At 44.4% G+C, this 25,030-nt stretch overlaps 1 protein-coding gene across 10 annotated transcripts in view; it reads right to left on the bottom strand.

Annotated features, from left to right (window-relative positions):
- Positions 1–25,030, bottom strand: part of NEDD4L (NEDD4 like E3 ubiquitin protein ligase) — a 907,002-nt gene that overhangs the window by 342,175 nt on the left and 539,797 nt on the right. For 5 of the 10 annotated variants that reach the window (XM_029579572.1, XM_029579556.1, XM_029579549.1 and 2 more), the window contains exon 1: positions 22,037–23,315. The exons of 4 other annotated variants lie outside the window; for them this stretch is intronic. In XM_029579572.1, coding sequence (XP_029435432.1) covers positions 22,037–23,206 — 1,170 coding nt within the window. In that variant the 5' untranslated portion in view covers positions 23,207–23,315. Of the gene's footprint in view, positions 1–22,036; positions 23,316–25,030 lie in introns of those variants that run through there. One more of the 10 variants, XM_029579542.1, reaches the window with a different exon arrangement.

Raw genomic sequence — 25,030 nt, forward strand, 5'->3', positions numbered from 1 at the left:
TTATTGTAGAGTAGGGGAGCCCGAGGAGGAGTGCATTACAGTAGTCCAGTTTGGAAATTATGGTGGCCTGGGTCACTGTGCGAAAGTCTTGGTTGTATAGTAGTGGTCTGAGCTTTTTGAGTACATTGAGTTTGAAGAAGCCTGCTCTGAGGATGGAGTTTACATAGTTTTTCATGTTTAGTTGATGATCAAGGAGGACCCCTAGGTCCCTTACCAATGGTTGTGTTGTGGGAGGTTTGGGCTTTGGGTCGATAGTTAGGGGGGTGGGGGGGGGGAGGCCTCGGAGGAGATAACCAGGAGTTCAGTTTTATTTGTGTTAAGAGCAAGATGGAGGTTGGTGAGCAGGGAATTGATGGCCGTCAAGCAGCTTTCCCAGTGCTTTAGGGCGTCAGAGATGGAGTTGTTGATGGGGATGATGATCTGGACATCATCAGAGTAGAGATAGAATTTTAGCTTAAGATCTGTGAGTAGTTGGCAGAGTGGGGTGAGTAGTTGGCAGAGTGGGGTGAGTAGTTGGCAGAATGGGGTGAGGTAGACATTAAAGAGGGTGGATTTGAGCAATAGGAGAGTTATTCATCATTGTGAAGAAAGACTGCAACAAATTATTGAAAAGGGATGTTTACAACAAATTTATGAGTTATCATCATTGTGAAAACAGAGATATTGACAGGGGGATGATCATGACGAGATTATTTGGCACAAAGATAAGTTCATTTGTACTGTTTATTTATATTAATTTTATTTTATATTAAAAAAAAAAAATCTGCAAACTTGATTAATGATTAAATGATTAAACCAATGATTAAATACAAAGCAATGAAGGTACACTTATTGATACCAGTAGTGCTTATTATGATGGAATCCTGAGTTAAAGGTAAGGGAGGAGGACTGAGGAGAGCCAGAAGTGATACCAGTCCTGGGTGCCATGGTTATTGTGTGTGATAAATAGGTCTGTGGAACCATTTTTTTTTTTTTTTTTGCTTAATAACTTGCAATCAAATCAGGATGGAATTTATGCAGAAGTATCTGTGCAATAGTACAGAGTGAGTCAACATCTATTATATATGTTCATGCTTATCCAAAATCCTGTCATGCAAATTTATTTATTTAAAGTCATACAGACCAAAAATACTGTTTACAATGAAGAGGCTTCCAGGATGTCTGTCTTATTGATACTGGCCTGAACACAGACTAATCCAAATAGTGATTCTATCTGGTAAAGCTCACAGATTAAACATCACCACCATCACCCCCCCCCTCCCCATATCCCTTCCCCCTCAAAATAAAATTACAGTGGACCCTTGACTTACGAACTCAATTCATTCCAGAGGGCTGGCTGTAACTCAAGACTATTTTTTCCATAAGAAATAATGGAAATACCCATAATGCATTCCAAACCTCCCAAAGCACCCCTTACCTTTTCATAATAAAAAAAAGATTGAACAAAGTGTCTAATTAACCAGAAACACCTATAATTTTCCTAGTGTACTCACCAAAAAGTTATAAAATGTGCCTAGCCTACCAGAAACAACAATTTCATACTGAACTCACCATGCAAGCTGACATCTTTGGCTTGCAGGAAGGGAGGAGGGGGAGGATTCCTCCCTCCCCACCCCCTCAGAGCACATCTCTGGCCCCCAAACACTCATTTCCCCCTCGCAGCATACTCATTCCTCCCATCCTAATACCTTCCTGTAGCCAGCTGAGCGCTACACTCCCTTTCTGCTGCTGCACAGAAGCTTCCTTGGTCACCAGTGATGCAGTTGCTTGCTGCAATGCCGTGCCTGGTCTGCCTACGTGCTCCTGTGAACATTTGCAGCTCTGGGTGCGCCTGAGAAGGACAGGCCTCATCGGCAGCAGAAGTAGCCAATCACTGCAACAGCAGTGCAGAAGTCCCACCCACCAAACCCAAAAAAATGCAATTGACAGGAAAAAAACGGCCGATTAGAAGCAACTGCACACAGGAGCAGATACACATGGCCTTGGCCGGTATTCAGGTTGTAACTCAAGACTTTGGTTGTAACTCAAAACTAAAATTTTGGTTGTAACCCAAGTTGTTCATATATCAAGGTGGTTGTAACTCGAGGGTCCACTGTAGCAGCATTCACCAAACTAATGTCAACAAAATAACTGCATCTATGACTTTACCCTAAAAGCAAAATGGGTCACAGATGTTCTGAATCATCAGCAAGAAAAATCTGGGACCTGACAGCCCCAGGAGAACATTAAAAATGTTAGATTTTCAGCTACAATGTTTCAAGCATTAATTCATCTCATCACGCTGAGGTCAATATTCAAAACTAAACATTTAAATGGCTAACTTGGAGTTAGACATATAACCTGGATAACATGGAGTTAGATGGAAAAACTTGTGAGTTATTCACTTAAACGCTTTGAATACTGATCTCTCTGTGTTTAACAAAATCCACTACAATAAAAAAGCTTAGATGTTCTTATGCACATATGTCCATTATGCAAAATCTATGCCCACTCTCAACAGAGAAAAAAAACCTGGATTTTGTACATTTGGTCTGGAAAACCCATTATATCCAATTCTGTTGTAAGTGAACCCAGATTCAATGAATGACAACTTCTAGGCTTTATTCTCCCTTCAATGCTGAAAATGCTGTGGTATTTTATACATTGCATATTGTTCTAAAATGGTGAAAATGATTGGTCAATAAAAACATCAGCTAATGTATGATAATATATGCAAGCACATATGGGAAACCAGATGACTTTTGCGCAGTGATATGACATGAAGTCAAGAGCCATAACACCAAAAGGGTATGCATTTGCGGTGGAATTACAAAGTATCTCTGGGAGGTTCACATCTATTGCTTCATGACAGTATACATTAGGTGCCTCATAATTACAGTCCAATGAACATCTTGCTGCATCATCTTTTTTTTTAATCCCTATTCTCTTTTCCCCTCTGATACATATCAAAGTTTAATTAGCTTTGCTTAGCAGAGCGACGTGATACTCTTTTTATCAAATGATCATCAACTTCAGCTCAAAATTGATTAAAAATGCTGCAAACTGTTTTCAGAGTCAACACATGGTAATTACAAAACTCTACATCATCCCTGGATGCCTATTTTTGTGAACAAGCAGTCATTTAGAGACAGACAGTGTAATGATCAAAACTAAATCCCGCATGACTAATTCTATATTCCACATTGCTACCTATTTGCATAGCAAGTAAACAGAAAAAGTGCAGTGCATAGAACATACTATACTGACTAAATGAATGCTAGGTGTATCCTACACTGTGATGGGATACACAGTGTATCCCAAGTAAGACATCAGGCAAAGGAAAGACAGGAGAAAAAGTAAGGAAGGTTATGAAGGGGCTGGTGTGGGTCCCTCAGGAGTAGCGAAAACAGCAGCAGAAACTTGTCTGTGCAAGTGAAAAGCAGAGAGAGCTCTGGCAGGTGGGATTTGGGTGGGCCACGATGCCAACACAGCCTCTGTTTATGACTCAAAAGAATGGGGATGGGGACAAGGCTGTTGGAAGGAGAAAGCAAGCTGTGTCACTACCTAATTTGCTTACTCCTTCCACCTTGGTTGGGGAACAGATGGAGCACTTCATGCTCCCGCTACCACTACAGCAATGATGGGAGCACTTTAAATTCTTAAATGGCTGCTAGTCTTCAGCCAAGGCACAGAAGGGGTACCCTCATTCCTGTCAGCCATTTCACAGAGTGGGGATTCCTTCTACCCTCCCCCACAGAGCAGAGTTGTTTACCTGTAACAGGTGTTCTCCAAGGACAGCAGGATGTTAGTCCTCACAAATGGGTGACATCATCAGATGGAGCCCTGACGCAAAAAAACTTACGTCGAAGTTCTAGAATTTTGACTACGCACACTGAGTATGCCCAGCAGGCCCTATACCATGCATCCACATGGGGTCACTCTCCAGTACTGTATCATAGAATTATAATTAAAATAAAAAATAGGAGAAACCCAACTCTAGGGGGTGATAGGCGAGTTTTGTGTGGGCTAACATCCTGTTTCCTCGGAAAATACCCATTACAGGTAAGCAACTCTGCTTTCTCCAATGAAAAGCAGGATGGTAGTCTTCACACTTGGGTGAATCCCTAGCTACAGACTGCTGCCCCAACACAAAAGGGAACCAATAGACACCTAACCAAGTGCCAACAGGTACAACAACAGTGCTGTTTGTTACAGAGGGGGGAGACAGCCTGAACCTAAACAAAGGGCCCTAGGCAGGGAGAGTTGGGTTCTACACCTCAAACAGGTTCCGAAGGACAGACTGGTCGAACCTACTGACACATTGGCCATCCCTATCCTGACAACAGTGAGATGTGAATGTCTGGAGAGAATTCTACTTTGTAGCTTTGCAGCTCTCCTCCACGAGAACTATTTGCAAGTGGACTACCAACATTGCCATGGCTCTGACAAAATGAGTCTTGACATGACCCCCAAGATGCAGTCCCGCTGGGTATAACAGAAGGAGATGCAATCTGCTATTCAGTTGGATAGTGTCTGTTTGGCAAGGGCAACGTCCAATCTAATCCTATCAAAAGAAATAAAAAGTTGGGTGGACTGTCTATGGGCTTCTGTCCACTCCAGATAGAATCCTAAGGCTCACTTGCAATCCATACTGTGCAGTGCTCATTCACCTTGGTGTGAATAGGGCCTGGGAATGAATGTTGGCAGGACAATGGACTGATTAAGATCCATCACCACCTTAGGGTGAGTAAGTAAGACTACCCTGCCAAGCCAAAACTTAGTGTAAGGTGGATAAGTCACAAAGGCTTGCTAACCCTGCACACAGATGCGATCGCCATCATAAATATGACCTTCCAGGTCAGGTACTTCAAGTCACAGGTGCACAGAGGCTCAAAAGGAGCTTTCATCAGCTGAGCTACCACCACATTGAGGTACCAAGATACAGCGAGAGGCCTTAGGGGAAGCTTCAATTAAAACAGAAACTGCATGAATCATACAACTATAGGCTGTACAGAGATGGGTGTAACATCTACTTCTTGGTGGTATGCACCAATTGCACTGAGATAAACTCTAACAGAGTTGGTTTTTAAGCCACTTCCAATAGGTGTAGAAGATAATAATGCAGTGTTAGTGTAGCTGGGTTTAAAAAAGGTTTGGATAAGTTCATGGAAGAGAAGTCCATTAACTGCTATTAATCAAGTTGTCTTAGAGAATAGCCACTGCTATTACTGGCATCAGTAGCATGGGATCTACTTAGTGTTTGGGTACTTGCCAGGTACTTGTAGCCTGAATTGGCTACTGTTAGAAACAGAATGCTGGGCTTGATGGACGCTTGGTCTGACCCAGTACGGCAATTTCTTATGTTATGTTCTTAGTTTTTATGTGCGGCAGGAGAATGGATCTAGGGCCTTCTGCTCACACCACACGGCACACCTCCTCCACTTCAGTCTACTGTGGAACGCTTTAAGCCCGGACGCTCCACTTTATCTCAATATTTATTTAAAAATCCATCATCCAGTCAGAAATTTATGATCAGAAGGGCAGTGTTTACTAGATATTCCAAATCGTAAAACCATCCATCTTATGACACGAGAAAAATTATCTGTTGCTGGTGCTGAGATGTGGAACAAACTACCCCTAACTTTAAGAATGCAGACATGTTCTAAGCCTTTCAAAAAAACAATTTAAGACATCTGTTCAAAATTGCTTTTTTTTAGTATATGATTTGCAGGAATATTTCTCACCCAAGTGAGCAAATGCAGGATATTTTATTATTTTAATTTGCTTTATCTTATTTTAATATTTTATTTGCATTTGTTGTATGTTAATGTAGAAATTTATGTTATCTATTAAATTATTATGCATGTTTTAATTATAAGTCGTTCAGAACTTTGGATGTTGCAGCCTATAAATCCTATAAAATAAAAAAATAAATAGAACCCACCAGGACCCAAGACACATCCTCTGAAAGATCAAGCAACTGCAGGATTAACAACTCAACAGCCAGGCTGTGAGCAACAGGGCCTAGATGTTGGAAAGCCACTGTCTGCCTTGATTTTGTGTGATGAGATCTGAGGAAGTCCTCAGACTAACCAGCCTCTGGATAGAAAACTCCCATAGGAGTTGAAACCAGACCTGAATCAGCCAATGAGGGGCTATGAGGATCATAGTTCCCCTGTCCTCGCAACACTTCAAGAGAGTCTTTTCCACTAAGGAAATCAGAGAATACATGTACAGAAGACCCTTGCCCCACAGACAGGCAAAGGCATCCAAAGATGGTTTTCTGTCTAACCTGTACAGGGAGCAGAACCGAGGCACCTTCCTGTTCTAGGGGACGTGAGCAAATCTACATCTGGGCTCCCCCAGAGGCGGAATATCTGATTTGCTACCCTCTGATCCAGGGACCACTTGTGGGGTCTAAAGGCTCGACTCAGCCTGTCCGCTACCATGTTCTCCATCCCGGCCAGGTACATGGTCCTGAGCATCATCCCATGAGACAGGGCCCTCGACCAGATCTGGACTGCTTCCTGACACAGGAAGTACAATCCTGTGCCTCCCTGCTTGTTGACATACCACATGGCTACCTGTTTTTTGGTTTAGATCAGAACTTTGTTGGACAACCAATGTCTGAAAGTCCATAATGTGTTCTTGATTGCCAGAAGCTCCAAGGAAGTTGATTTGACAAGAGCATTCCTGAGCAGATCAGAGACCCTAGTGCTGAGCCCATCTACATGAGCTCCCCATCCCAGGGTGGAAGCATCCTTGGTTAGGACAATTTGGGTAGAGAGATTTTGAAAAGAGATTCCCCATTTGTTCATTGAAAATAAGAACACTTAACGCCATTAGCTGTAGAGGAAAGTGTTTTTTATTGAAATGTTATAAAATAATATAAAACCTTATACATTAAATAATAAGGTACCTTATGGAGAGGCAGAGTGCCATGCAAGACACTAGCAGAAACTCCTTCTCAAATGATTTTACTGATAACACAGCATTATATAGAATTTCAGTTGTATATTTTCAACCTCTAAACTAGGTTATATAGTTATCAAAATTTCTATGATTGGCTTTCTATTATAATCTGAATGGCTGTATGGTTATTTGCTTTCATTCTCCAAATTAATTTATCCTCATCTCATATGTAAATGTTTTCTTGGAATTTGCTAGCATTAGCAATCTTGTGCTTGTTCTAAGAATATTTTCTATAATCTTGGATGAAATGTCAATTAGCCTCAACCTAGTTCTAGATATGCTTCTATACTCACAGATGAAATGTAAACTAACCTCATATCAGTTCAAAATGTTCTAAAGCCTTGTATTTCAGCATTTTTTATCTAACTTATGGAATATTTTGTCAAGGGAAAACAAGTGCAAGGCTGAGATTATAATGTTACTAGTAATTACAAAACTGCTTATGATCAAAAATAAAAAAACCCAGGAGTACAGGAATAATGACTTCATATGTGTCATGTCAAAAAGTGTTTCACTGAGACTAATGGCCTATGAGCACCCATATCACCTGGAGTAGAATCCCCACCCTCTTTGCCACATTGGTACAGGCTTGACTGGCCTGGCCATGAAGAGGGAGGAGAGCTCCACTAGTAGTACCTCCTAACGTGCTACTGGCCCCCAAAACAGGCACAGAGGGCAATTTGGTGGTACACCCATTAGATTCAATAGGTACCCTTGATGGACAATGTAAAGAACTCACTGGTCCTAGGTTACATTGGGCCACTGGTCCGAAAAGAACCACAGCTTCCCCCCAACCAGAGGATCCACCCTCCCAGGTTCAGGCAACTGGCCTAATCAACCTACGACCCAGTCAAAATCCCATCCCTGGCATTGACTGAGGAGTAGGCTGGGGCTTGGGGGTTCTCTGCTGCCTGGGACAGCCACAGGAGCCCCGATGGTGTGAATGGGAGTGAGGGGACGGAGCCTAGTACTTCTTTTGGCAAAAGAAACACTTCCTTGGCCTCTGTCTCACTGGCCTCCTAGAAGAGGAGAATGGGTCCGGAGTGCTGGTGGAGAACTTTTGGAAGGTTTCATGGTGGTCCCGAAGTTGGGCTACAGCATCCCCAACCTATCTCTGAAGAGATTCTCCTCAGTACATGGCACATCAGAGAGTCGTTCCTGTACCTCTTGTCAGAGATCCAAGGCCCGCAGCCATGCCATTCTGCATGCGCCAATTCCCATTGCAGAGACACTCGATGCCATCTCTAAAACATTGTAGGTTGCATGGATTTCGTTTTCCGCACTTCAGGCCCTTATGCACCAGGAACACGAAGGTGTCCTGCTGCTATTGAGGCAGCTGCTTGGCCACCTGCTTCCAGACGTCCCGTAAGTACTGGCTCTTGTAGAGCTGGTAGGCAGCAATGTGGGCAATGAGCATGGCGTCTTGAAGTACCTTCCTCCCAATAACTTCCATCATTCTATGGTCCTTCCCTGGGGGTACCAAGGTATGAGACCGAGAGTGCTTGGCACTCTTGACGGCAGATTCAACCACCACAGACTGGTGGGGCAGCTGATGCTTATCAAATCCTTCCACCTTCTGGATGAGGTAGACCCTGTCCACCTTCTTATTAATGGGAGGCACTGTAAGGGGGTGTTCCCATACCCTCAGCAACAACTCCTTAAGGATCTCGTGCATTGGGACTACTACGATCTCCTTCGGAGGCACCATGAACTGGAGGATCTCAAGCATTTTGTGCCTGGCATCCTCCTCATGTAATAACTGAAATGGAATGAATTCCGCCATCACTCTCACAAATCCCGCGAAGGTCAAGTCCTCAGATGGAGAATTCCTTCGCTCCTCTGGAAGAGAAGGGTCTGATGGGAGACCCTGGAGGACTCCAAAGCATTATTCCCCAGGGGTCATAGGGTTCTTCATATTCAGTGTAAGTAAGAGGGGATGGGTCCCCTAGGTGCTTGGACTTTGTCTAGAGGTGCAGGCAATGGTAAAACTGGATGGGGGTCAGCAGGCCTAGGCATCTCTTCTGGCCTCGGTGGAGCTTCCTCCTCGGAGGAACCAGCGACAACCACCATATTGGTAGGTGGAGTCCTCAGTGCCCTGCTGTGCACCGATGCTGTCCCGGGAACAGACACCAGCTGGGTTAGAGTTATGCATCTGGGGTATGATAATACAAAAGAGCTGTATGTGATGGAGGGTGAAGGGCTGTTGTGCATGGAACAAAAGAGAGACCTTGGGGTGATAGTGTCTAGCAATCTGAAGATGGAGAAGCAATGTGACAAGGCAATAGCAAAAGCCAGAAGAATGCTGGCCTGCATAGAGTGATGAATAACCAATAAGAAAAAGGTAGTGATAATCCCCTTGTACAGGTCCTTGGTGAGGCTTCACCTGGAGTACTGTGCTCAGTTCTGGAGGCTGTATCTCAAAAGGGACAGAGACATGATGGAGGCGGTCCAGAGAAGGGCAACCAAAATGGTGGTGGATTTCCATCAAATAACTTATGAGGAGAGGTTGAAAGTCCTAAATGTGTATACTCTGGATGAGAGGGGGTGCAGGGGAGATATGATACAATCTTCAGATAACTGAAAGGTTTGAACGATGCACAATCATCGACAAACCTTTTCAGTTTGAAAGAAATCAGCAGAATTAGGTGTCATGAATTGAAACTACAGGGAGTCTGACCAAGAACCAATGTCAAGAAAAATATTTCTTCACACAAAGAGTGGTGGATGCCTGGAATGCCCTTTCAGAGGAGATGGTGAAGACAAAAACAGTAAAAGGTTTCAAAGGGGTATGGGATAAACACTGTGGATCCCTTAAGGCTAGAGGATGGAAATGAAGAAAAGAGTGCATGATGGTAGCTTATTGGTGTGGCGGTTACTACCCTTAACCAATAAGTCTTTATGCTGTTGATGCAACTCCATCATTGTTCTCTGTTTCAATGGCAGGGAGAAAAGAGGAAAAGGGAAATTAGATTCAGACAGCAACCACCAAGGACACTGAATTGCACAGTCTGGGAAAACAAATAAGCATGTGAGGAATTTGCTGATACGGCGGTTATTACCCTTAAGCAATAAGCCTTAATGCTGTTGATGCAACTCTAACATTGCTTCAATGGCAAGAGTTAACGGGGAACTGGACTCAAACAGCAACCAACAAGGGCCCTGACTCTGACAGTCTGGGAAACTGATAATTATAAAAGGTGGCTTATATGGCCAGCAGTTACTACCATAAGCTTGCTGGGGAGACTGGATGGACCATTTGGTCCTTTTCTGCCATCATTTCTATGTTTCTATGTTAACACACTGTTCAGCACATTGAGCTTCACCAGAAGCAGAACGAGGATGGGTGGCACTGGGTCCGGTGCCTTCGGTGCCACAGGACCGAAGCTCTGCAGCACCCAGTCCACTGCTAGCTGGATTCAGCACTCTAGCTCCTCCTTAAACATTGGTGATGCCAATACCAACTGGGAGGAAGGAGGGGTGGCCAAATCCTCTTTGGGCCCTTGAGGTGATTTGGTGACTGGTATCAGGATAGGTGGAGACTGTCACGGACCCCCAGCACCGATTGAGGATTGGCACTCCTCGCCATGGGGTCACTTCAGAGGCATTGCGGTTTGAGCCGGTGCATGCCCATACTCGGCATTGTACATCAACGGGAACCAGTGCCGACGCTTCTTCGGCTTCCCTCGATACTCAGCCCAGTCCTTACCTAGTGTCAAGACTGATGACGAGGAACCTGACAACCTCGACCTGGAGGAGACGGACGGTGGTCAACCTCTGGTGCCCCTATCCGCTGATGGCATCAACAGAACAGATGTTCCTGCCGATTTTGATGGCTCGTTATCCATCGGTATGGCTCCTTGGTCCTTCAATACCATTGCCACCGATGCCAATGGTTCGGACTTCTTCGACCCGAAGAGTTGCTCCATCTTGTCGAATCGAAGCAGTCCTCCCTTCGGGGTCATCTTGGCATATAAACGGCAACCCCAGATGTCATGCGATGCCCCCAGGCAGAGGACACATATCTCATGTGGATCAGTGATGGACATGGTCCTCGAGCACTGGGTGCATCACCGAAAACCAGATGTGGCCATGTTGGCTGAAAAACAAAATGGGCACGAACCAAAAACGATGGCGGCAAGGCAACAATGGCCGGCGGGCACCAATGCACTGCCGCCATGGGGAACTGACCGCAAAAGGAATCTTACCAGAATTGCTCTAAACCCTGACTAGGAGCACTACAGGAAGGCACCGAGAGGGACCCAAAAACGCAAGAAGGAAAGGTTTTCCACATGGCCAAATAACAGCCAAAGTAAGCTCACTTACACTGCAAAGCTTATAGCTCCATGGGCAGAGAAACTGGAAAGGGACTCCACATGGAAATGTGGTATAGGGCATGCTGGGCATACTCTGTGTGCCTAGTCAAAGTTCTAAAAACTTTGACATAAGCTTTCCGCATCAGGGCTTCATCTGGTGTCACCCATGTGTGAAGACTCCCATTCCTGCTGGTCCTCAGAGAACAGCCAGCTCCACCCCATCTCCCCTCCCAGACTGTTCAGAATGCCAGTTGGCCTGGCAATGGGGCCATATGGGGAACAAGAGAGGCTGGCAACTAGAAAAGGACAGAGTAGAAAAGTAGCCTAATGATTAAAGCAGTGGGCTGTAAACCAGAGAAGCCAGGTTCAAATCCCACTCCTTGTGACATTGGGAAAGTCATTTCACCCCTTCCTCAGGAACATACTGAGATTGCAAGCCCTCTGTAAACAGAGAAATACCAACAGTACCTGCATGTAATCAGCTTTGAAATGCCTGAAAAGCAGAATATAAATCAATTAAGAAAATCTACATAACTGATCTTCTACACTGAAGAGAGGACAGTGACACTGCATAGATTACTGGTATTTTGGAGGTAGGACTGGGGGAACATTGTGGCTAGACATTATTATTTATACTAAATACTATTTATGGGATCTCTCAGAGTGCTCAATAGAAGGAGGATGTGGGATTGACTTGGCAGGTTTGCTATCATCATCAGAAGGGAATACTGATTGACAGAGTAACCTGATATTGTACAAATGTATCTCATATCTCTACTTTAGGGTGCAGAATATATATATATATTTTTTTTTAGCTTGGATTTGGAGGGGAAGACTGCGGGCACCTGAGACATCAGTGCAGATGGAGACACCTAAAGGACTGGAAAGGGCTAAAGCCACCTTGGGCAGTGCCTGTAAATCCTCATCATATGCCTACAGTACTAAAGCAGTAGTTGTCTGGTATCATACTATTCTATCAGAGTGCATTAGGATCCCTTCTGGGTGAATGGTCAGAAGTCACACAGGCAGACACTTCTGAGGTGAATAGCTTGGCAATTTTAGGCATTTGGATTGCATGACAGCAATGCTCTCACTCTCGTTCCAATTATACTTAGGAAAACAAACACAAAGAAATAAAATGACTCTACCACTTCATATAGCATCAAAGTAGAGTTAAGTGTTCAAAACACATACCCTACAGTTCTACTAGTAACTCTGTAATTAAATCACTAGATCACACAATCTTTACCAGAAGGAAGAGAAAAATGCTCATTTTTTAAAAATGGATCATAGCTCAAAGTTACAGTGGAGTATCAACATGCTCAAGGAGAACAAGGTGAACAGAATAACAAAGAGAGTTCATTTAGTAGAAATAAAAATGCTCAGAAAACAACCAAACGTTGTTAGCATAAAATGCTAAAGCTTGGGAGTTTTTGGCAATCTGTGCAGTGGTATCAGCTTCACTACAGATTTTTCTCTCAAGAATGGAGGGAGAAATAAAAGGCCGTTCAAATGGAACTGGCTGGATGTTCACAGAATGGTAGGATAATGTACTGCAATTTAAATGCGGAGGCAGTGTCGAGATTTCACTAGAAGACAAATGCCAAGGTGCTGCAAAGATGGCTATTTTCAAAGCAAAGGAGTTTTTCCCACTGGATTCACCAGGAACCAAAACAGTGGCAGAACGGCAGAACGTTAGCAAGCCTGAGACAAGCACAGAAGAAATGGGTAAGGGAAGGGGATGAAAGGACATGGAGCAGGGGTGACACAGCAGGCAGAGCAACTGGGTAGAAAGTCTGGACTAAGAAGTCCATGCTCGTTGACAACTACAATGCACTACACAGCTATTCATAAGAACATAAGGAGTTGCCAGACTGGGTCAGACTGAGGGTCCGTCAAGCCCAGCATCCTGTTTCCAACAGAGGCCAATCCAGGCTACAAGTACCTGGCAAGTACCCAAACATTAAATAGATCCCATGCTACTGATGCCAGTAATAGCAGTGGCCATTCCCAAAGTATGCTTGGTTAATTGAGGTCAATGGACTTACTCCAAGAACTTATCCAAACCTTTTTTAAACTCAGCTACACTAACTGCCCTAACCATATCCTCTGGCAACAAATTCCAGAGGTTGTGGCTTTCTACTGTAGCATGGCCGGGTGAAGCCAATGTGCATAGGGTGATGAGTGGGGCTTGCAAAGTCATCTTACTCAGATTAAGATGCAGCATACTCGTATAGCAATTTCTCATTGTAGCACTGCTTTAAACTGTATCGGGACTGGCTTTTATCGCACAGACGATCTGGCAGATTAGAAGCAATTATTTTATGAAAGGAAAACTCCATACCCTTTTACTGAAGTTATCTAAGTCAACTGGCTAACGACTCTTTTCATAGAATGGCCTGGTGGATCAGCGGAAGTGTTGCACACTTCTATGCAGAAATGAATCCAAGTTTGATTTCCAATGGAGAAATTACTTACCTGATAATTTTGTAGACAGATGGACTCAGGACCAATGGGTATAGTGTACTCCTGACAGCAGTTGGAGACGGATCAGATTTCAATCTGACGTCAGCCCCTAGTACATATATATAAGAACATAAGAAATTGCCATGCTGGGTCAGACCGAGGGTCCATCAAGCCCAGCATCCTGTTTCCAACAGAGGCCAAAACCAGGCCACAAGAACCTGGCAATTACCCAAACACTAAGAAGATCCCATGCTACTGATGCAATTAATAGCAGTGGCTATTCCCTAAGTATAATTGATTAATAGCCATTAATGGACTTCTCTTCCAAGAACTTATCCAAACCTTTTTTGAACCCAGCTACACTAACTGCACTAACCACATCCTCTGGCAACAAATTCCAGAGCTTTATTGTATGTTGAGTGAAAAAGAATTTTCTCTGATTAGTCTTAAATGTGCTACTTGCTAACTTCATGGAATGCCCCCTAGTCCTTCTATTATTCGAAAGTGTAAATAACCGATTCACATCTACTCATTCAAGACCTCTCATGATCTTAAAGACCTCTATCATATCCCCCCCTCAGCCGTCTCTTCTCCAAGCTGAACAGCCCTAACCTCTTCAGCCTTTCCTCATAGGGGAGGAAGTGCAGCTCTTCAGTATTCTCCTCGAAAAGCATTGTGGATATATGTGTGACTGACTAATTTGATTAACTTGAATAACTTCATAACGTGGTTAAACTTTATAACTTGATTAACTTGAACTGGTTGGAACGACTATAGCTGGAGACCGCCAGTGTACTCAACTGGAAAGCGTCAACACCTGGTGGGGTGGGTGCCCTAGGTGAATGAAAACATGGCTTACCCTTGAATCATTCGAAATTCCATGCGTAACGACAGCCAAGGGTGGGATGATGAGTCCATCTGTCCACACTAAGGAAAACGAAATTATCAGGTAAGTAATTTCTCCATTTCCTAGCATTTAGAAGATGGACTCAGGACCAATGGGATGTATAAAAGCTACTCCCGAACTGGGTGGGAGGCTGCCCGTGACCCACTTAGTACTGCCCTTGCAAATGCCGTGTCCTCCCGAGCCTGAACATCCAGTCGATAGAATCTGGAGAAGGTGTGGATGGAGGATCATGTCGCCGCCCTGCAAATCTCGGCGGGTGACAGCATTCTGGTTTCTGCCCAGGATACTGCCTGGGCTCTGGTAGAATGGGCCTTGACCTGTAGAGGCGGAGGCTTGCCTGCTTCTACGTAGGCTGCCTTGATGACTTCTTTGATCCAGCGGGCTATGGTTGCCTGCGAGGCCACTTCCCCTTGTTTGTTCCTGCTGTGAAGGTCGAAAAGGTGGTCCGTTTTTCGTACGGGTTCCGACATTTCCACGTCTCTGGACAGGAATCTGCCTATATTGAGGTGGCGTAGACTATGAGCTTCTTCCAAATTCTTCAAGTCATCCGGCGATGGTAGCGAGATGGTTTGATTAAGATGGAAGTGTGATACCACCTTGGGAAGAAATGAAGGGACCGTGCGTAGCTGGATGGATCCTGGGGTGAGCCTGAGGAACGGCTCACGGCAGGACAGTGCTTGTAGTTCTGAAAAGCGGCGGGCTGAGCAAACTGCCAGCAGAAAGGCTGTCTTTAAAGTTAACAGATGGAGGGACAGACCTTGGAGGGGTCTGAAGGAGGTTCATGCTAGGAAATCCAGGACCAAGTTGAGATTCCACAGAGGTACCAGCCACTTTAGTGGTGGGCGGATGTGTTTGATTCCTTTCAGGAAACATGACACGCCCGGGTGAGAAGCTATGCTGTCGCCCCCACTCTTGGGGCCGTAGCATGACAATGCGGCCATCTGTACCTTGATAGAGTTGAGGGACAGCCCCTTCTGTAGCCCGTTCTGTAAGAATTCCAGGATCATGGGAACTTTAGTTGAGTGTGGCTTGATGTCATGGTCTTCACACCAGGCTTCAAAGACTCTCCAAATCCTTGTGCACGTTAGAGATGTGGAGAACTTGCGTGCTCGGAGCAGGGTGTCGATTACAGTCCCCGAGAATCCGCTCTTTCTCAGGCGAGCCCTCTCAATGGCCAGGCCGTAAGAGAGAATTGAGCTGGATCCTCGTGGAGAATTGGTCCTTGTTGGAGCAGGTCTCCGTGTGGAGGCAGTGGTAGGGGGTTCCCTGCCAGTAGCCTTCTCATGTCAGCGTACCACGGTCTTCTTGGCCAGTCCGGGGCCACCAGAAGAACTAGTCCCCTGTGCAGCTGTATCTTGTGAATGATTGCGCCCAGCAGGGGCCACAGTGGGAAGGCATATAATAGAGTACCCTGTGGCCAGGTCTGTACCAGGGCATTGATCCCTGGGACTGAGGTTCCCGCCTGCGGCTGAAGTACATGGGTACTTGGGCATTGTTCCGGTTTGCCAGAAGGTCCATGTCTGGTGTCCCCCACCAGTTCACTATCATTTGGAACGCTGTGGACAACAGCTTCCATTCTCCTGGGTCTAGACTTTCTCTGCTGAGGTAGTCCGCCATGATGTTGTCTTTCCCGGCGATGTGGACGGCCAAGATCTGTTGGAGGTTTACTTCCGCCCATGTCATTAGGGGATCTATTTCCAGAGACACCTGTTTGCGTCTGGTTCCCCCCTGCCGGTTGATGTAGGCCACTGTTGTGGCGTTGTCTGACATTACTCTGATCACTTTGTCTCGGAGTCTGTGGGCAAAGCGTAAGCAGGCTAGTCTGACTGCCCGGGCTTCCAGGGGGTTGATGTTCCATCCCGACTCTTCTGCGTTCCACTACCCTTGGGCGGTTAATTCCTCGCAGTGAGCTCCCCATTCTTGTAGGCTGGTGTCTGTGGTGAGCAGGGTCCAGGATGGGGAGGATAGTCTTGTTCCCTGGCTCAGGTGGCTGGCCAGTGGCCACCACGTTAGCTGGGTTCGAACCCTGCCCGGAAGTGATAGACGTATGGTGTAGTTCTGAGACAGCGGATTCCATCGTGATAGAAGTGAGCGCTGCAGGGGTCTCATGTGAGCTCTCGCCCATGGTACTACTTCCAGTGTGGATGCCATCAGACAGAGCACTTGTAGGTAATCCCATGCTGTGGGGCGAGGTTCGCTCAACAGGCTTTGTAACCGGTTCCACAGTTTTGATCTCCTTGTGGGAGTCAGGCTGACCTTGTCTTCTTTGGTGTCGAATCGGACTCCTAGGTACTCTAGAGACTGTGAGGGCTGCAGACTTTTGTTTGTGTTGACCACCCATCCTAGGCTCTCCAGTAGAGTTTTGACTCTGTTGGTTGCTTGGCGGCTTTCCTCTGGGGATTTCGCCCTGATCAGCCAATCGTCTAGGTAAGGATGTACGAGGATTCCTTCCTTCCTCAATGTTGCCACCACCACCACTATGATCTTGGTGAACGTCCAGGGTGCTGTGGCTAACCCGAAGGGTAGTGCCCGGAACTGCTAGTGACAGTCCAGGATTTTGAAGTGTACCTTGTCTTCGGTGCTTCCCGGTTTCGTTTCAGGCGGTCTCTGGCTGTGGGGGGAGGGGGAATATATCTTCACTGCCGCGCTCGAGGGGGGCACCCGCTGCCTCTCAGCCGCACCCGGGATCGGGGGCTAGGTCCTCGCTGCGATTCGGCCGCTGGACCGAGGCTCACCTCCGAGGGACCACGGAAATCACCTCGGGAAATCTCAACTGGGGGAGGGACCCGAGGGTATCACCGCAGGAGAGCGGGGCTCGTCTTCAGAGGTAGGTTTCATCTTCAAATTTGGGTTTTCTTTTTGAATTGGTTCTAACGCTGCGAAAGCGTGCAGATAGTCCCTAACTGCTATAGAGACGGAAAATACTGAAGAGCTGCACTTCCTGCAGGGGTAAATGTACTAGGGGCTGACGTCAGATTGAAATCTGATCCGTCTCCAACTGCTATCAGGAGTACACTATACCATTGGTCCTGAGTCCATTTGCTACACGCTATGAAAGTCTGGATTCTGCTCCTTGGACCAACTGGGGCTTGGATGCAGGGAAAGCAGCTAACATAGCCCCCGGGAAAGGAAGATGGGAAGAATCTTTACATAACAGCGATTTCTATTGGCCAGACAGGGATTCTGGAGAGAGCCAGGATGTGTAGCCCCTGAGAGCACTGGTACAGCAATGGCTGGGCTCGAAGCAAGGACGGGAGAGGTAAAGATGGAGGAAACATTGGGCAGTTGAAAATGTGGGTGCATGGTGCAAAAGTCCAGTACAAGCTGGTTACATCCGAGCTGAAAATGCACAAAGAGCAGGAAGAAACTCTATGGACACAAAAAAACAAATAACAACAAAAAAAAAAAACCAAAAACAAAGCTACCCTTCCAAATGTTTATGAGTGGCATGGCTCTACTTTGATCAGTAGATACGAGATTACGGTAGTAATCTGGCAACGTGATTGACTGACACTGACATTTGATATAATGTTCTTTACAGATACATTTATTCGCACTGCATGAGTGATTAGCACAACATTTATTCTGTAACTGGGGATGTCATATGATCAAATAACCAGGGTTGCAATTAGCAGCACTAGAGAGAAGAAGAATTTTCAGAAAGGCTCATCTCGCAAAGATGTCATGTAAAAATGTGTGACTATGTCAAGATCAAACTCAAACTGGCAAATCTGTGAAAACTCCAAAATAGAGCTAAAAAAAATCTGAAATGTATCCAAAACAATCTCTAAAGGTGGAGCACCGATTTGCTGAAATCTGCTACGGATCTTGCTGTAAATGTGTCTTTTTCTTTAAAAAGAAAAAGAAAAAAAAAAAAGAGAAAAAGGTTCATCCAGACAGCTTGTGGGCTATTTTTTAAAAAATAAAGTCATCCTATCAGATAGGCAGAAATTGCAACACCTAAATTTCATCCTGATTTGACAAATCAATTTGGTATGCTCTTTTTTTAAATGAATCTGCAAGAAGTAATAGATTTAAAGAAAAGCATTTTGTAGGAGTCAAATATATAAACCAACGGAATTGAGGTGCTTTTAAAATTCATAGTCAACAAGTGAATATAAAGCGGCTCCTGATGTCACAAAGGCCATAGTTACACTGCAAAAAGAAATCTCATTTTTATTCCAGCTATGCGACACTCTGGACATCTGTAATACACATGAAGCTACATATACAGGCACAAATATACCTAGAAAATCTCCATCTAATTTCTTAAATTTCAATGTGCAACTTAATAAACGTGCAAATTCATTGAGCCACTTTCCTACCCATCGCCACAACCATGAAAATCACGTCTGCATTCAAACACAGTAATCTATGTTCTAAATTACGACATCCTTAGGAAGAGAAATCATTTTCTGAATCTACATGCTCTTCAAATTTCTCCACTCCAAAATAGCACTGAGCACGTAATACGCGTTTTTGTGCTACTTAAAATGGGTCTATTTAATTTCTTATTTTAAATATCAGAGTAAAATATACCCTGCCCTGGCCAAAACTCCCCTGACTAAAGCGGAAGATATCTGAAAGGTCATTAACACTTAGTAGCGGCAGGACCAGCGACGCCCGCATGCATGTTTTCACTTAAGATAAATAAAGGCTCTAGCAGTTGCTGCCTGTGGTCTAGCTGGCAGGGCGGGAAATCAATCAAGCAATACATACAGAACAGCTTTACCGGAAGAGTCTGGAATATTCTGACAAACTAGCAGGGTTGACTCCATCTCCATTTCTATTTGAAATGTAAAGACTGAGAATGTCAATTATTATAAAATTATTGATCAATAATGGGTATGTACCAACTCATTTCAAGAGGCAGAGGAAAAAATACCTATGGGATAAACATGTCAAAATCACACACCACAAAGTAATTACATGTTTTCTGTTAGTAGCTTTTTTTTTTAATTTTTAAACCTATATGGTTTCTTTCACACTAAAGTTGTTGCTAATTTTTACAGTGCACTGATAGCAATCCACTTTTTGGAAGGGTACGTTCATACTATAATCAATATGGGCTAACAAGAGATATCCATTTAATTATTAAACCATAAAACCTAAAAGCAGATCCACATTTATATTTATACTAGTAACGTTTCTTAAGTAAATGTGCAGGCAATGAGTCCAAAATAATAGCATAACGTCCTGAGGGAAAAGAAAGTGTTGAGGACTGAAAACTAATTTGTAATATCAAACTTCCTTTGCCTCTGGGCTCTGCTTCTCCATAGCTGCATTACTAAAGAATAAACCTGTTTATAGTAGGTCACGGCGACAGCTAAGTGGGTGCAATATGCAGTCAACACCACTTTCCCTTGGATGAAACTGGAAAAATAATGTTCAAGGATGTCAGACAATTTTATCTTACTATTACATATATACTACTGATATCCAAGAGAAACGTCTTTTGCCCTTTGCATAGAGTATAGACCTGATGACAGAGCATGGTAACACTTTCCATTTCTGGGTGAAATGGATCCGATTTCCTCCCAACCTCCTCTCCCACGGTCTCTTACTGATTTGTGGAAGCTCGCTAAGAGCCGTCCACTCCTCCCCCCTGGACTCTGAGGAGCACGCTGCTTGCTACCCAGGCAGCTGCTTGCTGGGGAAAGGAAATGTGGAAAGCAAAGGGGAAAAAAATAACGGCCCTCCATTACACCAAGAGGAAGAAGGCTGACCCGAGCCACCTGCAATCACAGGCAGTACAATAACACATGACGGAGGCCCAGCAAAGCAAAAACCTCCTTAGCAATGGCATTCACGTATCCGGGTGAATGCCTTAGTCACTCAATATGTAGGTTTATCTGGTTAGACAATATTAAGATGAAACAGATAAAGTTCAGTTACTTATTTAAAAAAAACAAAAAAAAACCTCCCTGCAATTACATAAATCTCAACAATTAGAAGGGGAACACATCCCAGAATGCACAACAAACCTTTATTTAAATGAGTGTACCCATCTAAACCAAGCTACAGTTCTGCAGATCTAAAAAGGGTTTCTTTCACCAGATTTCCAGGCAAGATCTTATATTATTAAAGAGCAAATTCAGTTTGCACTGCAGGGCACAAAGCGAATGGAGATAAAAATAGAAAATATGTTCACGAAAAACAGACAGGTACTAAGAAGTCTTGGATTTCTTGACCAATTTGTTGGTTTGTTGACATAAAGCAATGACATGCATGAAGGCCTTCCCCGAATAGGGGCTTTATTCTGTCCTGAAAGGTGGGTGAGATCTGTATATTTATGTTGAAAAGCTCTCTCACTATGCAAAACAAAAAGGAAGAAAGTAATATTTAAATAAATACTTCCATAATGCTAATCCCTTGCTACAAACAGGAAAGCTGCAGAGTCATACTATGGCCCTACGATCGTTGAGCAGCTGTCTTACTGTTCTCTATTTCACTGAGAAAGAGAGGAACAAGGACAAGCTCACAAGCAATAAATGTGCAGATCTGTTCTTCTTGGCCTGTTTTCCCAGCTAGAGACAGAGTATTTACTCTTCTATACCACCTCCCTCCGCTCCCGCCATGTAGTCAAACTGAAGTGGGCAGTGCTGGATTGTACTGCGATGCAACTCAAGCAACAATGGTTCCGCCCCAAACTTTGCCTAAGCCCATCTGTAGCAGGGCTTTAACCAGTAACGACTTGTGAAATAACGTGGTTTTCACCAAGAACAGTTATGTGCCCTGCTGCCACATGCCATCACGGGGCTAGATATGGGTCATGTAGCTCCTTTTTCATTTAAAAAGGTCCCAAGGAGGTATAGGGGCAGTAATCCTCTTCTTTAGGCTCTCTCAATAAGCCTCGGAGCCTGGATAAGCAATGATGTTATTTTCCATGCAGTGATAAGTTAAATAACGGTTTCTTCCAGCCGAAACCACTCAAAGACGGGGATAAATGCTCCAGCAGGTAGCGTGTATCTCATTACTTAACAGGCATCTTTTTAAAAATCTTACTATTGCTTTCTTTCTTTTCCCTCATTTCATGTAGGTTGCTGGTCCACAACAGCAATGAATCAAAGAGCTGCTTGACCCCCCTAATTACACAGATTCCAGGTGAGTGGGGGAGGGAATGCTTTTCTTTTTTTTTTTTTAATGGTTAAGTGATTAACATGTTTCAATCCAGCAAAATTCAAAAATGAGGTTTCAAAAATAAGAAAAAACCCTAATGAAAATCAGTCATCGCTGAAAACCAATCTACTCACAAAGTAAGCCTGTTATGTTTCAGGATTATTTTCAGTAGTGGAAAATGTGGCTATTCACCGAACACAGAAAAGTCAAACCTTTTTATATGATCATATTGTGTAACAACAGAATAGGGAGGGATGCACCCATGAAAGATCTTACTTACTGCGCCACTGGCTGCTCTGGGACCAGTACTGCCATCAATTTCCTCTCCATTAGCTTCACCTTGATTTTCCGTTTCATGGGTAACAAGAATTCTAAAATGTTGCTGCCTGGAGTTTTGGTCTTGTTGGATTTTAAAGGTGCAGCCTTTCCCTTGTGGAGTTCTTTCTACAGAATTGCTTTCTAATGTTTCAGGACCTTCTCCATCACTGGACTGACGTTCAGAATTCACTCCATTCATTACTGGACTCTGACATTCAAACCGCGGCTGGACTGGGTAAGATGAACTCCTTTCTAGCCTGATGCGAGGATACCTAATCAGTCGATCACCTTTGGTTCCAGTGACGCCAAAATTGTAATTGCTTCCTGGGTCTGAAGCACTTGAATGTGGTTGCTGCAGCTGGAAAACAAAACATCTTTTTCCTGGATTTCCAGACACGTCAGGCAGGTGCTGTAAAGACCAACGTCGGGGTTCCACAGAAGAGTTTTTCCGAACACGCGGTGCAGGAGGCAATAGTCTGACCTGATGGATTTCCGCAAACGAAGGGCGATGCTGAATTCTTGCACCACCGCTGTTCACACCTGAACCAATGCTACTGGCTTCCTCTTCCTCAGGAGTTGAATCCAATGTGCCATTCTGGTCATCTGAAGGAAGCATACAAACTATTTTATGGCCACTGGAGCTTGCGCCATTAGCCTGCTGTCCTTCATCCTCAGAAAGCCTAGGAGGAGAGCTCCCTGGTGTATCTTGCGTGCTACTGGGGGACGAAGAATCGCTTCTAGCAGAGAAGGTGCAGCACTCCGTAAAGTCAGGAAGCGGGCATGGAAGCGTCTCGTCGGCAGACTCTGAAGCTCCACATTCATCGGCGAATCCGTTTGCGGCTTTGCGCTGAAGGGAGATCTGCACAGACGAGCTTCTTGTTGGACGCAAATCCATGTTGTTCAGCAGCTGAGGGATAAACATGGAAGTGCTCCTTTTCAAGGAGCCCTCCTCCTGCAGCGCGCCACCGCCGCAATCCGCTCGGTGTCTAGAAAAAGGATGAGAACCATTCCTCCTTGGCAAAGTGTGGAACGCCATGAAAAAGTCGTCTTCTCTCTCTCTTTCCAGGATGTCCGATTCAGGGGCTGTGTTGCTCCGGCCAGAGCCAAAATGAAACCGCAGCCGATGGGCCATGGTTTAACGAAAGAGAGAGAGGGAGAGAAAGAAAAAAGAAGAGGGAAAAACAACAACAATCCAAGTACTGCCAGAAGCTAAAAATCAAAGACATGAACTCCCAAAAAAAAGTGTCCCATCTGTCAAACTGTTAGCACTGCAGCACTGATAGGGACAGATAGCAGAAATAGCCCAAGTGACAAGCAGCATTCCAGGCATGATTGGATAAGAGCAACCAGAGCTCCTAAAAAACTGCGACACCGGGTAGGGAGGCGAGAGTCACATGACGATCTCCCCCCCACCCCTTTTCCAGTGCTAGCTAGTGAATTCTTTTTTTTTTTTTTTTTTTTTAATACAGCAAGAGCCTGAAACAGCACCTTCACAGCTGCTCCTTTTCCATCAGAAAGCAGCAGCCCCAGCGGGAGAGCTTTCACAGCTGACCAAGGCAGCAAACACACTTGGTGCTGCCATAAATCTAAAAGCCACATCATATTTACATGGTGCTTCTCTGCTCCCAGATTATATTAAAAAAAAAAAAAAAAAAGTAAAAATCCTGCAAAGTACTTAAAATTTCAACTTTATGTACAACACCGCCCAAGCAGCACTGAATTGTTTTACATCCAAAAGGTGTTAAATTGTTTTCATCAACACACCGGCACGTAGACATTATACTACTGAATCGAGCTAAACCATAAACTGGGGTGATGTATGGAAGATAACACTTTTCAGAACTTTTAAATCTTCTAAACCTTACGAATTAAATATAATTTTATTTAAAAGAATTACAAACCTCCCCAAACACACCGCAGGCAGCATTATCTCCTAATATTGTACGTTATCAAGTTGTAATAAGGAAGGAAATGTACACTGCGCTCACACAGAGCAGCAAGCCAGGCTCTTTCAGTTTGGGGGGGGAATTCTAATAAAAATGAGTGAGACGTGCCTGTGGTTTTGTTCCAATTTAATCTGGAACACCCTACAGAAACTCTGCCTGACAGTGGCAGCATGCCAGTGAGAAAGTCTGTATTATTACCGGAGCCCAGTTGCCAGCACGGAGTATTATTATGCATACGAAGAGCCAAGAAGTCTCGCAGAAGAATACATGAGAGCATACACACAGGAGGAGTTCATAATTCCTATACATTAAAAAGTCACGGTTTTGCATTATTCTTAGGATTAGGGTCACAGCCATCCTTCTCTGCAACACATTTATTTGAAAACAAACTTGTTCCATTACCTGCTTCACAAACTGATATTGTCTATTAGGAACAAAAAAAAAATCCAGACCCCACTAGGTGGGTTGGAAGGAGAGAGCAATGAAGGGAAAAAATCCCAACCCTATCCTAGATTCATATCATGGCAACTAAGCCAGTGTTTTTTAACCCCTCCCTGGCAGCACACCTAACCAGGGGGGGTTTCAGGGTTGCCACAATGAATATTCATGTGATAGATTTACATACATTGCAGACCCTTTGGATGTAAATCTCTCTCATGCATATTCATTGTGGCAATCCTGAAACCCCAAATGGATAGGTCTGCCTCCAGGGAAGGGTTAGGAAGCACTGATCTAAGCAGAATTCTGAATATGTAGTTGAAAACCATGGGGGTGAAACACCAACAGCATCACCACACATGTAGAATGGCGCTGCCTAGCATCGTGTTCTCAAGTACAGAAAACTAACCAGTTACAAGAGAAACGAGAGCTGCTTAGTAGAACAAGGAAACTGCCAAGGACCAGTACAAATCCCCTATTGTTTCAATGGGACTGTGTGCCAAGAAGAAGAAAAAAAAAACAAAACATGAGTTTCTGCAAGCAGAGCATCAGCGCTGTGGATCGCCTGGTAC

Source organism: Rhinatrema bivittatum, chromosome 1, assembly GCF_901001135.1.
Source record: "Rhinatrema bivittatum chromosome 1, aRhiBiv1.1, whole genome shotgun sequence".
Classification (NCBI taxonomy): Eukaryota; Metazoa; Chordata; class Amphibia; order Gymnophiona; family Rhinatrematidae; genus Rhinatrema; species Rhinatrema bivittatum.